At 34.9% G+C, this 15,613-nt stretch overlaps 2 protein-coding genes across 40 annotated transcripts in view; one reads left to right on the forward strand and one right to left on the reverse strand.

The window, feature by feature from the left end:
* LOC143243348 (uncharacterized) overlaps positions 1 to 15,613 on the reverse strand; it is a 207,172-nt gene that overhangs the window by 171,010 nt on the left and 20,549 nt on the right. The window lies entirely within an intron of this gene.
* LOC143243341 (uncharacterized) overlaps positions 5,711 to 15,613 on the forward strand; it is a 38,836-nt gene continuing 28,933 nt past the window's right edge. For 2 of the 7 annotated variants that reach the window (XM_076487189.1, XM_076487188.1), the window contains exons 1-4: positions 5,976 to 6,426; positions 7,070 to 7,253; positions 8,439 to 8,537; positions 14,422 to 14,507. In XM_076487189.1, the coding sequence (XP_076343304.1) occupies positions 6,363 to 6,426; positions 7,070 to 7,253; positions 8,439 to 8,537; positions 14,422 to 14,507 (433 nt within the window). In that variant the 5' untranslated portion in view covers positions 5,976 to 6,362. Of the gene's footprint in view, positions 5,902 to 5,947; positions 6,427 to 7,069; positions 7,254 to 8,438; positions 8,538 to 14,421; positions 14,508 to 15,613 lie in introns of those variants that run through there. The other 5 variants (XM_076487191.1, XM_076487192.1, XM_076487190.1 and 2 more) reach the window with 5 other exon arrangements.

The following is a 15,613-nucleotide window of genomic DNA, read 5'->3' on the forward strand; positions in this document are numbered from 1 at the left end:
CTTTCTTACTGAACCCGCTCACTCTTTCAGCCGTGGGAGTGTTATAATATAATGGTTAACCCCACTATTCGTTCGTAAAGAGTAGTCCAAGAGTTAGCGGCGGGAGGTGTTGACAAGCTGCTTTCTCCCTAGTTCATTATTGCTAAATTAAGATCGGTTAATCCAAATAGCTCTTGTGTAGCTTGGCGCGAAATTCAGAACAAACCAACATAAACTGAATATAAATCCAAGGGAGCGAGGAAGCGCTGTTGTAGAGCCATGTAAAAATTCCGAACGATACCATAGAATATTTCCTCTACTTTAACTTTTGAGTGGAAGGAGCTTCTATTAGCGAAAGTCAGTTCCTCAGCTTCGATGGTGGGTGATAAAGTGCCTCCTTAGCCTTTAGTCAATAGTTTAATATTAAGGACATAGTCATACAATCCCAGTAGCACTGCCGTAAATACAAAAGTAAATTCGGTTTATAATATAGTACTTGATTCCAAAATAACTGTCTCTAATGTAATATATTAAGCGGCAGACATTTTATACCAACACAGTTTATATTACCTCGAATAAATATGTAACGAGCAGGGGCGTAGATCCTGGGGGGATGGGGGATACACCCACTTCATTTTAGCTGGAAATATGGTAGATACAATAATCCCCCCCTACACTTTAGTCTGTTGAATTGTTTTATTGCATCACAGGCCTACAAATTGTGTGTTTGTTCTTGTGATTCTCGTGTTCTTACCAGTCGAATTGCATAATTAGGCCTAGATGTAGGCTTTTTCAGTAGCCGAAATGTACATCATTAATATAGGCGTGCTTCTAAGCTTTTCGATCTAAGCGATAGTTCGTTTCAGTTAGAAGACTTAACTATACATGCATGTATCGTGGCAACAAGATTAGTCTGTGTTTGCATGTTTACAGCTTTCAGGTTCACGTAATCAGAGATTACCAATTTGGAAATTGCACAGTCCACATAAGTGGTTGCAAAAATCTTCCCCCCTTCCCCATTGGGTGTAAAAAATCTACGCCCTTGGTAACGAGGTCACAAAAATTATCTTTAGGCTAATAGCTCAAGTCTTGAAACGATATCCCAGAACAATTCTCATTCTACTGTCCTTCAATAATAATAACCGTTATATCAGACTTAATCAAAACCTTGAGAAAGAGTTCAGTTAATGTCAAGGAAATATTTGAAAAGTCGACACACACGGTTCACTACTTTTCATCAAGTTTCATATTAAATCTCACGTGATATAAAAGTACGTGCAACGTTACCTCAAAAGCTAGAAAGTTATTTCACAACAAAAACATACTTTATAAAAGTACTAATCAGTCATATTTGTTTACCTACTTTAATGTGAATGTCACAATACTGCATACAGCAAGGAAAAGAAATCTCTTAGCACCTCAGTTTGTTTTCCCTTAGCCCGTTTAAACTTAACACTTATGTTTTTTTTATGTGCTTTCCTTGACATGGTAACATACGTACTCACGCTTATAATTAATCACTGTTGCATCAGGCCTTTTTTTTAACTATGTTCTTTATTTATTTGTACTACCATTAGGAAGTAGATTTATGTTGAAATTCAAAACAATATTTGTGACCCAGGTTTACAACTTTGTAGAATGAATGGTAAACAGAAATGAAAAAGGAAAAAAAATAAACTATTTTGTTATCATTAAATGAACTTTACTTGGCCTTCTTTTCCCAAATAAGTTTTACAAAATATTTTCGATGAAAACACATCAAAACATTTGTGTGAAACGTAAAATTATTTTGGTACTTGGTAAGATTATTTGGGAATGAAGCTTATAAGATTGCACTTAAATTGAAAACTCTTATGACATTCTTCATAAATATTCATTAGTATGTGTGTGTTCTTATAGCAAAGCTACATTGGGCTATCTGCTGAGCCCACCGAAGGGAATCGAACCTCTGATTTTATCGCTGTAACTTACTAGCGGGGGGGCTATTCACTTGTAATATCCAGAGGATGTATCAAAGAAACAATAAAAATATATAAAATTAAAAAATCCAAGTTGTGATGATTGAACAGATATCTTTTTGCCGTTGGGTAAAGTTGAGAAGAATGAATAGCTAACAGACGTACGCAGGCTCTATCATCAGTGGAAACACCCAATAATTAATGCATGGAATGAAGCAAACTTTATAAAAGGATCACATCAGGAACAGAAATTTCTGAATATGGGGTTAAAAGTGATAAAATCTGAGCACTTTCGAAAGATGGACTCGTTTTTTCAGGATCCACCTTTCGAAAGCACTCAGGTTACAAGACTTTTTGAACACGTGTTTTTCTGACATTTATAAACATGTCATGAAGTATTTACATGAGGTATGAAACACACGTCAGCAAACATTGGAAATGGTCTAACTGCTCACAACCATTAAGAATACAACTATATATTAATTGATTACACAAAAAAAGTAAGTACATGAATGTGCCAAAGGATATCGCTGGAGACATTGATGCTATATTCGTTTTATGAAACAAATTGAAACTGATCTATATATTGATTATATTGCTATGCTCGGTAATTAATCACTCACCCCTTCTAAGAGTAAATTTGACACTGTTTATTATCTATGTTTATGAAGTTATACGCTTCGTCGTCTCAAGGGATTGGTTAGTTGTAGGTTCATACCATAAAGACAAAAGGATAACGTTGAAACCACAATGTTTTGGAATGTTGGAAATAGAAATATTATTTGAGTGTTATAGATAAAAATACAACAGAAAAGATGTTCCTTTATTTGAAACAACAGTCAGACTACGGAAGAATCTGAAGACACTGATACCATAAGGTAGCGGATTTAAGGTTGGTGGCCCAGGAAATGATAATTTTTGTGGGCCTTACATCCCATGTAATTTTACATATAATAAATTTATCAATGAGCCCCCATTAAAACCATGGGCCCTGGGACTAAGTCCCCTCTAGCCCCAACCTAAATACGTCATTGATAGCATGCATACTTAAGAAAAAAAAAGTGTAGATACACGGGTGTTCTAAGTAATGATAACCAAAGCTGGGATCATTTATGGTGTGCGAACATAATGGATTTCATATTTTTTGTCTTTCAGAGAATCTCCAACACATTTCTCAAGTACATACAGTCTCTTACTTAAGTTGGCTAATGGACTCGTGGTGGGGAAAACAAAGTTTAATAATAAAGATAACCATTAATAAAACATAATATATTTTTATTTAGTTTTAAGAATTCTGGAACATACTTACTCCATCATCTGGAAGAAAATTGGAAAAATAATATATGTTGACTAATGATACAGTATTGTCAAACACTACTTTACTGACATGGTAGACAGAAAGAAAATAGATTATGCTAATATGATATTCTATTAATAAAACCGTACGTTTCTCACCAGAAGGTAGGGGTAAAAAGACTAAAGAACTTCGTTTTGCAAATACACTCCAGCAACATGAATTAAAATACCTTAATAAATGTTTAATTTATAATAATTTAACATTCCTGAAAGTAAAGTTACAGTAAACCCAATCAACCAATACACGTTGTGATGTAACTTAAGAAAGATTAGATCATGATTCAAGTTTAACTAAAGGAGTGCAATTAAACTTTCGGCGAGTTCTCGAAAAGTGTCAATTAACTTTTAAATCAAGTATAGCAAAATTGGGGCCTTTTTTTAAAGTCCTTTTTGAATATCATAATCCACTAGCTGCATTTTGGCTCCGTGATATACACACATACGGTGCTAAAGTGGGAAATTAAAAGACGTGAAATATTTAGCACTTTATTAAATAGTTTTAAGTCTGAGAAGCTGTATACGGCGTTAAGAACAGAGCACTCTTTTGTTACGAGTAAACTTTCTTTAATACGAAGTTCAAGGTCTGAAGATTCCGTGATATTGATAAAGAAATTGCGTGACCCAAGGTTTCGACATATGAACAAATAGATGAGTGTCTGGGTTAAATAGTGGACGGCCATTTCATTACAATACTCCTCACAAACTAGTTTTTTAAGTGGTGTTTTGTCTTGACAATGTATGAAACTTTACAGTCCCTAATATAATGAATAATTTGCAACTTTCTAAAAATACTGAAGTTTTACAGATAACAAAATTGTAGAGTTAGCAGTTTTAAATATGAAAAATTATAGTTATTGGAACTAACTCTCATTTTTCTAAATTACCGTTAGAACTACGAATGTTTGTTTATTTTTTAATTTCGCACAAAACTACTCGAGGGCTATCTGTGCTCGCCGTCCCTAATTTAGCAGTGTAAGACTAGAGGAAAAGCAGCTAGTCATCACCACCCACCGCCAACTCTTGGGCTACTTTTTTACCAACGAATAGTGGGATTGACCGAAAATTATAACGCCCCCACGGTTGAAAGGGCGAGCATATTTGGCACGACGGGGATGCGAACCCGCGACCCTCGGATTAGGAGTCGCACGCCTTAACGCGTTTGGCCATGCCGAGCCAATGAATTTGGAATTAAAGACGTAGTGCGTAACTTTTACTTAAAATCAGCACTTAAATACGTTTCAAATATTGAGGCCAAAAAAGTCAAATAAATAAAACATTACCCACCATGCTTCACTTACATTGCTTTTTAGGTGGCAGTTTTCAAGTCGCAAAACTGAACACAGTAAAACAGAAACATATCTTTATGTACAAGAACTCTTCTGAACCTAACATGATTACATCAGTAAAATGATCTTCTCCTTCATATGAACATGATCGCAGAAAATGATCTGATTACTCGGGTGGGTCATATCTTGGGAACCAAATCCCTGGTTTAATGAAAAAAAAATTATTCTTCACATTTTCTCTAACTAACTCATGCAAACAGTATTATTTTGTATCATAGTAGGTCAGTGTGATAAATAAATGAAACCTTTATTAAAGTGAAAGGAGATCATATTTTTATGATAAATAAAATACCTTGTTAAAGGACCAAATAGAGCAAGACTAATTCCAAGAAAGGAATATGATAAGTTGAGAATATTTCTATGATGTAGCTTTCTGTGTCCAAAGGTCAGTATTCATGTAAAATGATGACGTAAAATTATATAAATAGTTAATTAAGCAATGAATACTCTCTTATCCACTAAGTGACATGGATTATTTTAACTCGGTGAAGCTCTGATATTAGCGGTTGCTGGATATTTGGTTTTAGTTTACTTATGGCTCAGTTACAGTTCTTGACTAAAGAATCTAGTATAAAGTTATTAAGCATGTATGTTGCTTTTTTTCTTTTTCTGGAGCTAATGATAGTTTATAAAAATTGTGCAGTCAGTGCTGCATTTTTTAAAACCTAAATTAAAATTTTCATTGTGTGCATTAATTATGGCATAATGACCAAAATAAAAATATATGTTGTGCAATATGATAATCAGTAAATATAATTAGAAAAATATTATTTAGTTTCTTGTCTAGTTTGCAGGTTGTAAGTACTAAAGTGGGGGGAGTACCTTAGGTTTTGCCACCAGACCTGGTGTTGTTGACAGAACCTAGTGTAGCTGGTACGTAATTGTTTTTTCTCACTCATAATTAGCTTTTGTATTCAGAAGTAAATCAGATAATACAAAAGGGTCGTAAACCGCTAAAAAACTGAGTAAGTATGAAAGGTTAACATGAGTATTTCGTGGTTTAGAATAAGTGCCCAAAAACACCTTAACATTTCTGTAAATAAAGGATGCAAGATAAACTAACTTACCATGAAATCCATTACTTGTTTTGCCCTGCAGCACTAAAGAGTCATTAAAACTAACCCTGTGGAGAACAGACTATACTGTCTGTTTCATTCTCATAGCATCCATATCAGCTAGTACAACATTTCCCGTAGCATGGGGCGCTCCACCCTCATCTCAGGGAGGCATAAATTATCTGTGATGAGGCACAATAATGCATAGTTAAGTGTTTAGATATTTTTTTTATTAAAGAAAATAATAATTAATTACTACAATACATATAATGTTTTAATATGTATCTGTGAATTATATCTAATCACACAACTTTCCCTTATCTAAAAAAAATGGTGGCACATGAAATCATGTTTCGTGCATAAAGAGTGATGACAAAAGTTTGGAAAATACTTTACTAGTACATCTGTATCTATACATATTGGAAAACACTTGACTAGTACATCTGTATCTATACAAAGATTTGAAAATCAAAAATGCGAGTGGCCTGCATTAGTGAACTTGCATTGTAAAATCCTTTGGCTCTGCACACCTTATTAGGCCAAACTGAAATACAGATTGCTAGATTACCTCAAAGTTGTATTTAACTATGTAATACCCAGGTACATCAAATCTGTGCAACCATTGTGTGGTTTGTTACATTGAATTGTTTAAAAAAGAAAGCCATTGGATGAAGTGGTTTGAAACTTCAGAATTTCTTTCCACAGGTAGCATCTGCAAAGAAGGTGTTTTGTGTATGTGATATTTATATGAACTTACAGCTTTGAAATGTGGAAAATATTTGTTGTGATACATTTTATTTTCTGTTTTTGTCCTCTTACACTGTCTTAAAATTTTCCTATACTATTTTACAAAACTATATTGTTGTCCTTAATTTGAAAAATAATATACACAGCTTCACAGTTTTCTGTCACTGGAATACAATAAAAATAACTCAAGTTTTAAAGAAACCAATTTTTTGAAGATTTTTAAACCTAAAGGTTTCATTTGATACATGTAATAATTTTAAATCCTGTTTATATTCACTGTTTTTTAAATATTTTTTTAGCAATTTTCTTTACCAATTCAAGCAGTCACTTAAGCTAATATGAACTAGTGGAAACAAGGCTTAATACGAAGGCCTAACAGCAATACAAAAATTCATTTTTTTCAACAAAAACTTTTTACCCTTTCGCACTGTAACATAATACTCCAAATAAATTATGAGAGGATAGAGCTAGCTCTAAAAAGAAATCAGTTTTATATTATTAAAATGAAACATTGTATATTTCACATCAGTGTTGTTTTGTATGACTAAGCCTAAAGTTACATCTGAACTAAATATTGTTGTAGCCTAGTTGAGTGTCTTAAATTTAAAATTTGTTTTCTGTAAATTAGGTCTCGTGGCAGGTCTTAACCAAGCTATATATGATCGAAAAGTTGGAAAAGTTGTACCTCCATGGGTCGCTCATCAGAAAAGTAAAGAAGCATACCAGTGGAAGGATATTGCATCTTGTACTAAAGTAGTGTACAACAAAATCATACAAGACCCTGTGCACAGTCTTGGTACTAAACTTTGCTGGTATGTGCTCCTTCTAATAGAAACTATTCTTTATATTTCTAGAGAGCGCAGCTAAGACTTGTCCAGCTTGAAAATATAATAAATAAACATGTCAAATACTTTTTATGAATTATACTGAACATTTTTCAGTACCTTTAGCATTATGCAATCACCTTCCTCTGTGCTTACACGATTGTTATTTGTACAAAGCAATGTGATACTATTTGAATAAAAATACCTTCCCATATTTATCAAACTGAACATTACTACAGTACTGGTTATGGCTATTGGAAAACTGCCAAGTAAATAAATTGTAAGTTTTATACTGTATTCCACTGTGCACAATTGTAGGGATTGGTTCCTTTAAAAGTCCTAACACTTTCTGTTTTGTCACTAGTCAGTCATTATTGTTGAAGAGGTGTGAAATAAGTGATTCATCAGAGCACATTCTATTCATATTTTCTCATCTTATGATTGAATAAATAGAGAGTTCATGTACCAGTTGAATAGTAAGTAATGAGAAGCAGCTCATGTACCACATGAATAGTAAGTAATGACAAGCAGCTTATGTACCAGTTGAATAGTAAACAGTTACCCAAACAGCTCATGTACCAATTGCATACCCAAACAGCTCTCAGTTGTAAACCACAGCTCATGTACCAGTTGATAGTAAACAGTTACAAGCAACTCAACCAGTTGAATTAAACAGTTACAAGCAACTCATGTACCACCAGTTACAAGCAACTCATGTTCCAGTTCGATAGTAAACAGTTACAAGCAACTCATGTACCAGTTGAATAGAAACAGTTACAAGCAACTCATGTACCAGTTGGATAGTAAACAGTTACAAGCAACTCATGTTCCAGTATAATAATAAAGGGGAATAAGAATCTCGTGTCTTGTTATTTGGATAGTTTCCAAAATTATTATGATACTGAAAAAGATATTGTTGGTTAGAATGGTATGAAATGTATTTATTAGTTTACTATGTAGGTTAAATGTTTTTGTTTTTATAATTAAGTTGATTTCAACAATTTTGTATCAAAACACACCAAGTAATGTATATTTACACAAGTTAAGGACCAATTTTTACTGGTATTAGTCTATAAGGTTTTATATCATAGAAAAAAAGTGATTCTATTTTATTGTTATCTGACGTTAAGTTTACGTTGGTATAAAAACTATTATTTCTTCCCTCTTCCACAGGTATCACAAATTGGTGCAGTTAGAGAACTTTTTTTTGCTCTACTTCCTGCAGCAGAACATTTATTGTTTTTGTTATCTCAGTGGTTTAAACCAGAAGAGGTAAACACCCTTATTGCTAGTGTGTAGAATTCATAGAGAATATAAACATATATATACACACACACATAAATACAGCATAAAACCATTTAAACAACAGAAATTATTATGTAAAGTATGCATGTATTAAGCAGAGAGATATAATGTTAAAATATTGTGCAAAGAAATATTTCTATAAAAAGCCCATATGATCTTGTTATACTTAGAAAACATACACAACACACAGGAAAACATGTTGCATTCATGCCATATTTTTTTTTATAAATTCGATGTCCATTTTCTTATTCAACTGTGTTGGCATAGGAACAACTTGTTTTAAACCTAGTTTTCTTACTGCTTTTTCAAGTGGTACAGTACATCAAAATTGATTCTTTTTAATGTTAACAGTATTGCTTACTATGCTATCAACCAGTTTTTAATTATGCTTCCATTTGTAATATTATTTAGTTAATGAATTACAGAGATGATATACACCTAATTTATAGAGGTGTGATAAACATACAGCATTAGTAGTGGTGTAAAGAGAAAATGGATGTTCTAAATGGGCTGTATGGAGGGTGGATAAAAAAGGTGTTGCTGGACAGTGTTTTTTTTTTGTGGATTGAATATTACTGTACCGTAAAATCCGTTTACCGAAAAAGATACCCTGTAATCACCATGGTGAAGGTGAGTTCTGATTATAACTATGTAATCAAAAGCAAACGCTTCTAAGTCCAGATCCAAATGTGAGATTTGTTCCCCCCTCATATGACAGAATAGCCTACTCAAACAAGACTCACTCATTTCCTACATTTTAAATGTTCTAATTAATAATATATTAATGGTATTAACACTAGCTGATTCCAATAAGACACTTCCCTCTTCTCACAAGATTAACTATTCTCATACAGTGCTGCCATCTATAAACAGTTTTTTTTCTTTACACATGCCCAACTTTCCTTCCTTTGTTCTACCTTCACAACTTTTTTACATTATTTCTCTACCACCCATCTCCTCACTTAAGCTTTTCATCAAAACCCTGAGGGATTTTGGGGGATATCCTTTCCCTTCTTTATTCTATGTTGGCTCATTTGTCGTCTTCGGCTCTGGCTCTGCATACGTGGTTTCTCTGTTGTTGGGACCTTCTAGACTGTGATGCAACCTTAACTCATACATGTTTACCATCATCTTATCTTAGGTGTTTACATATGGCCCACTTCTATGGTAATACATATTGGACACAATCTCTGAGTCTTTTTGAATCATGAACTTCAGCAGCACAACAACAGTCTGTTATGTCTCACTCAGAGCCCAGTACAGCACCTATTACCATTTTTCTCCTCCCACTTTTCCCAACACTTACTTGTTCCTTCTCCTTGAGGTCCTCATCTCATCGCATTCTTTGACAATGCACATCACATCACCTGGTGGATTCTAATCTGGTGAGAGCTTGGCTAACCAATTTTCTTCACTACTGGCATCCTTTCATCATGGAACATTAAGGTCTTCAAGTTTTATTGGAGGGATTCATAATCCCATTTTTTTCCTTCCTCCAGTGTCTCCTACACCCATTTTCTTTACTCCATATTGGAATCTCATGACCAGCCAGTGTCTGTTGGAGGTGGTTCAGAAACTATTATCTCAGCAGGACATTGAATCTGTTATATATCTTTCACCTAGTTTTATTCAAGATTCTTTGTTGTTCTTAAGAAAACCAGGACTGGAAGCCTATCATCAATTCGTCTTTCCTCAATTACTTTGTTCAACTGTCCCATTTTACTGTTTCTTACCTGACAGTGGGCATTTTCTCTGGGCTTATGAATGACAGGTATTGATGTCACTAGTGTTTATCTCCATATCCCTATATCCCCATTGTCTCGTCGGTATCTTCAGTTCGTCCATCACATGGTGTTTTATTCCTTACTCTTCAAGTTTGCTTCTGCTCCTTATGTTTTTTGTCAAACTGAAGTTTGCTAACCATACCCATTGGCCTCTTCTAGTGACTGCTCAAATGGGCTATTTAATCATATTAAAGATGTCCTTCCTTCAGCCTACCCAATATCACACCCACTTGGGTGTCTTTTTCAACACCAATCATTCAGGTCCAGCCTTTTCCTCTGCAGCTTCATTCCATGGAATTGTTAGTTCATCATGCTCTTTCAGCTCTCTCACTTTCTGCTTGTAAGGTTCTGTCGTTTGGGGGACGTGGTCTTCAGTGATGTCACTAGTCATACTTTGTCATGCACATAGGTGACCCCTTCGTGAAACTCTTCATAATCAGTAGAACCTGCTTGGGATCCCTTGTCAATTCCCTTTATCCTTACTTCTAGCTTGATTACAATCTCTGTTGATGGTTGGACAAGATCCTTATGTTGGTGAATGTCCCACTTCCTTCTCCTTATCCAGAATTACATATTTTCACAGATGCATTCCTTCAGGGCTGTAGAAGGCTTTAGATCAAAAGGTCTTTGCATATCAAAGTTCTTGAGCTTTTTTGCACTCCATTGGACTTTAAATAACTCACTTCCCTTTGTCCCCTGCTAATATCAAAGGTTCAATCCCCTTCAATGAACACAACAGGTAGCTTATTGTGGCTTTGCTATAAGAAAAACTCACACATACACGCATATAAACGTGCTTGCTTCCTCTCACCAGACAATGTCTGTTGGTGATTCTTTCTGACAATTCTACAATGCTAGCTCATATCAATCAGCAAGGGGACACGTGGTCAAGAGACCCCTGTTTTAAAATGTTGGATCTACCATATTGGACCCACATAGATCATATTAATCTTGTGTGTTACATTCCAGGTGCTTTCAATCTCTTAGCAAATTGCCTTTCATGCCCCAATCAAATATGTCTGATGTAGTGATTTTTAGATCCCTTCATTTTCTGGTGGCTTTGATATTGGTGGGGTTTTCATTTTCCCCACGTAGATTGGGCATGCTACCTACTTCAGTCACAAGGTTAGCCCTCTTTTAGTCCCCAGCATCTCAGCCTTGGGCTTTAGCTGTGAATGCCTTCAACTAGGATTGATACCATAAATTCCTTTATGTTTATCTTCTTATCTGATTATTTCACCAGGTAATCTCTCTCATCCATACCACTCTGTCAAGTACTTCTCATCACTCCTTATTGGCTACCTCAGCTGTAGTTTCCACAATTACAACAACTGCAATTTTTCCCTCCAGTATCACAACCTTTGTATCCCTTCCTTCTTTATTACCTTTGGTCACTCTTTCTACATCCAGCCATTCACCTCCTTTGTCTTTACATTTGGCTTTTCTCTAGTCCTTGGTGAGTATATCAAGTAGCTTTCTGTTTAGGTCATCCCAGACATCCTTCTTCAATGGAGGTGTATCAACCCAAATGGAAAATGTAACTCCAGTATTCCCTACTGACCAACCTACTGTGACTAGAGTGTTAGAGTTTCTTATGTGGATTTTCAACCATGTGTCTTCAATCTCATCGTCCTCAGGTTATTGGGCCACCTTATTCTGTACCTTTGATTTTTCTGATATAATTGAGTATTTGCTCTCCTGTCCTTACCATGTTAATGTGTTCCTTCCAGATTTGTCATCTCCCCCTTATGGTATATTCCTCCAGACTGGAATATTAATGTGGTCCTCCACTCCCACAATTTACCTATGTTTCAGCCACTTTCCTCATGTTCCATCATTCTCTTAAAAGGTATTTCCTTCTCCCATTAGGCTGTGGAGGTCAAGGGTCAGATTTGTTTATCATTGATGTTTCACATATGTTTTACCACCCTACATATATTCTCCTTTCTTCCTCCCAAAGACCTCAGATGATATGGAGGGTAACTCTCCTTTTGCCTGTTTCTCTTCCTTATATTTCTCATCTCTTTTGTTGTTTCAATCCAGATAGACTTCTATGTTATACTGCCCAAATAGCTTTCTTCCACGGTACCTGTTACCGACTCTTTATTACTCGGAAATCTTCCTCTGTTTGGGATCTTTCCCCTTCTACCGTCACTAGTTGGGTTTGACATTTTATTTGATTGACTTATTCTTACTTGGCTTCCTCCCAGAATTTGTTCCCGATGTTTTCAGATCAGATTTAATACTTCACATTTTCCCTCACATATCATCTTCATCAGCCATGAAATCCTACAGTCCTGCATGTGGACTACATCAAATACATTCATCTCCCATTACTTACACCATATAGCAGTTTCTTCTTTGTTGGGTTTTTGTCTTCCACCTGCACCCATTCTTCAGGCTTCAGTGCAACTTTGAGCAGGTAAGTTTATGTTTCTATTTTTCTTTCAGGAACCCTTGCTTTACTTACTCATTATATGGATCCCATTCTGTGGTGAGTGGTGCCTGACCATCTGTTCTTCAACTTGACATCCCCACTATACAACCGTGTTGACTCATGCTTTACCTTCCATGACTTTGCAATGCTCACAATTGAAATGGGATGTTCCATAAAATCACTTGTATGTGAATAAACTTGCAATGTAATTGCTTCATAAACTTGCCCATTACAGATGGATGGATGAACTGCATGGGTAGAGCAGAAGGGAAAAGCTGCCCATCCCTGCAATGCCTTGTATTAAATAAATCAGTATGGTCCACTTTTCAAATTAGGGTTTCATTGTAACCCATTGCACTGTCTCAGGTGATAACATTCCTCTGGACTTTCTACCACTTTCTCACTCCCATTTCTTCTTGTGGAGTATGGAAAACCTTATTACTTTATAATTCCAAGCCACCAGGGTGGTCTACCATAGAGGCACTCTCCTGAATGGATTCCATACAAAGACGGCTGTAACCATTCATTGCAGAGTAGAGTGGTGGTGTTTTGCAGGTGTAGATGATATGCTATTCTTCAGTATGCAATATACACTCACATGGGAGTGAGGTGTCAAATTGCAGTTAACCCACTGACTGGGAGTCGAGTCCTCATCTATTCCCCACATGGATGTCAGTACCCCGTGGATGAGTTTTGGAAGGGAGGGAAGTACTGTATGAGGAGTTGTAACTTTCCTTGACTGAAAATATATTTCCAATAGGTGTTTCCTTCTGCTAACTCGTCCCACCATTCCTCTACCCACTTTCCTTCAGTGCTTATGTCTTCCGCCAAGCTTTGAAGTGATAGTTCAGTAGAGACATATAGAGGGAGTCATGCTTTTATTGGCAGATGAGTGATGCATGATGATTTAAAAGAGAGAAATGTTGGAATCATTTGATTTCAATAAGAGGGAGCAGAAAATATGTGGCATGTGTAAAGACAACATTGTGTGTAGAGGGCAGCACTATATTAAAATACATAATCTTGTGAGAGGAGGGAAGTACCTGTCAGAAATACATTTTCAGTCAAAGAAAATAAGAACATTAGCTTTCAATTATTTTCTGATAAATATTTCTCCTCAAACATAAAGTTTTGTTCAGTTGGATATTTTACCTGTAGACTTCAGGATAGTAGATAAAGTTAAGAGATTTATCAAGATTTTACCAACACAGGTACTTTATAAAGAAGTTAATGGATTTATCGAGATTTTACCAACACAGGTACTTTATAAAGAAGTTAAGAGATTTATCAAGTTTATATCAACACAGATACTTTATAAAGAAGAGTTAGCGGATTTATAATGAAGTTTCTATCAACATGAGTACTCTATAAAGAAGTTAATGGATTTATAATCAAGTTTATATCAACATAAGTACTTTCTAAAGAAGTTAGTGGACTTATCATCAAATTTTTGTCAAATAAATTACTTTATTTCTCTTGTGTAGCTTTTTCTCCATGTCATGTCCACAAGGAAGAGACTTTGTTTATTGTTTTTATAATTTAGGTATTTCTGTATTGTTACGTTTAATGACAGGTCCTTTGCATTAAGAGATTAGAATCTAGATAACATAAGATTTTGATCTGTTTATAGGATATTGACAAAGCTGCAGATGTTAGAAAGAAGTTCCAGTCTCATAGATCAGTACACAGTAAGAGATGACCTCTCTAGCAGATATTGTAAGTCAGCATTTGTTGTTATTTGGTACTCCTTGTGTTGTCCTCTATACTGTTGTTAACTCATACATACCACATTTGTTTTCTACAGATCTAAAAACATAATAGCAAGGAAACTTCAGCCGTGGGGCCGTCATAATGTGACGGTCAATCCAACTATTCATTGGTAAAAGAGTGGCTCAAGAGTTGGCGGTGGGTAGTGATGACAAGCTGCCTTCCCTCTAGTCTTACACTGCTAAATTAGGGGCGGCTAGGGCAGATAGCCCTCGTGTAGCTTTGCGCAAAGTTTAAAAAAAACATCAAGAAAACAAATCACTCTTATAGTAATTAACATCCAGGGATGAATATTTTCGTTATGTATCTAGTTTCATTTTATTATTTTACAATTATATTAAGAACTTTAAGTATGGGTTTTGATACAATTAGATTATGAAACATTAAATTTATCTTTAAAAAATCATCATATACGAGACATATCTATACCACTACTGAATAGTATTTCATGAGTTTAAGTAGATTTACTATACAAATTATCAAGAAAACCTTTAAATATGGGATTTAGAATGAGCTTTCAGCTCCATTTATAATAAGATATTATGAAAATGTATTTATTTCTATCTTTTAACACGTTTAATTATTTGCATATCGACCCACCTTTTTTTTTACAGTTCATTGTGTCTTTCTCACATTGCAGGCTAGTTCTCGAAAGAACAAAGCCAACAATAGACAAGAGGTGATACTTTTCTCACATTCCTCGCATCTCTGTTTATTGTTCAAATAACAAGCCCAGTGGTATTTTAATTACTGACTGATAAAAGAAATATACAAACAATTCACAACACAAATATAATAATGTGTTTTATATTTTAAAACTACTAATTAGAATAATGTGTTTCTCTTCCCATTTATTCAAATGACATATGAACAATGTGAAATATTATATCGTGGTCAATGTTGCTTCCTTACACCATATAGTTAAACATGAAATAATGAAAGAAACCTGTACTTTTTTAAAACAAGTGTTGGTCACAATGAATAACATTGAAAAATGTCTTCAATATTACATCTTTAACCAATTATAAATATTATACTTCAACCAGTAAGATTTT

This window comes from Tachypleus tridentatus, unplaced genomic scaffold (assembly GCF_004210375.1).
Source record: "Tachypleus tridentatus isolate NWPU-2018 unplaced genomic scaffold, ASM421037v1 Hic_cluster_2, whole genome shotgun sequence".
NCBI lineage: Eukaryota > Metazoa > Arthropoda > Merostomata > Xiphosura > Limulidae > Tachypleus > Tachypleus tridentatus.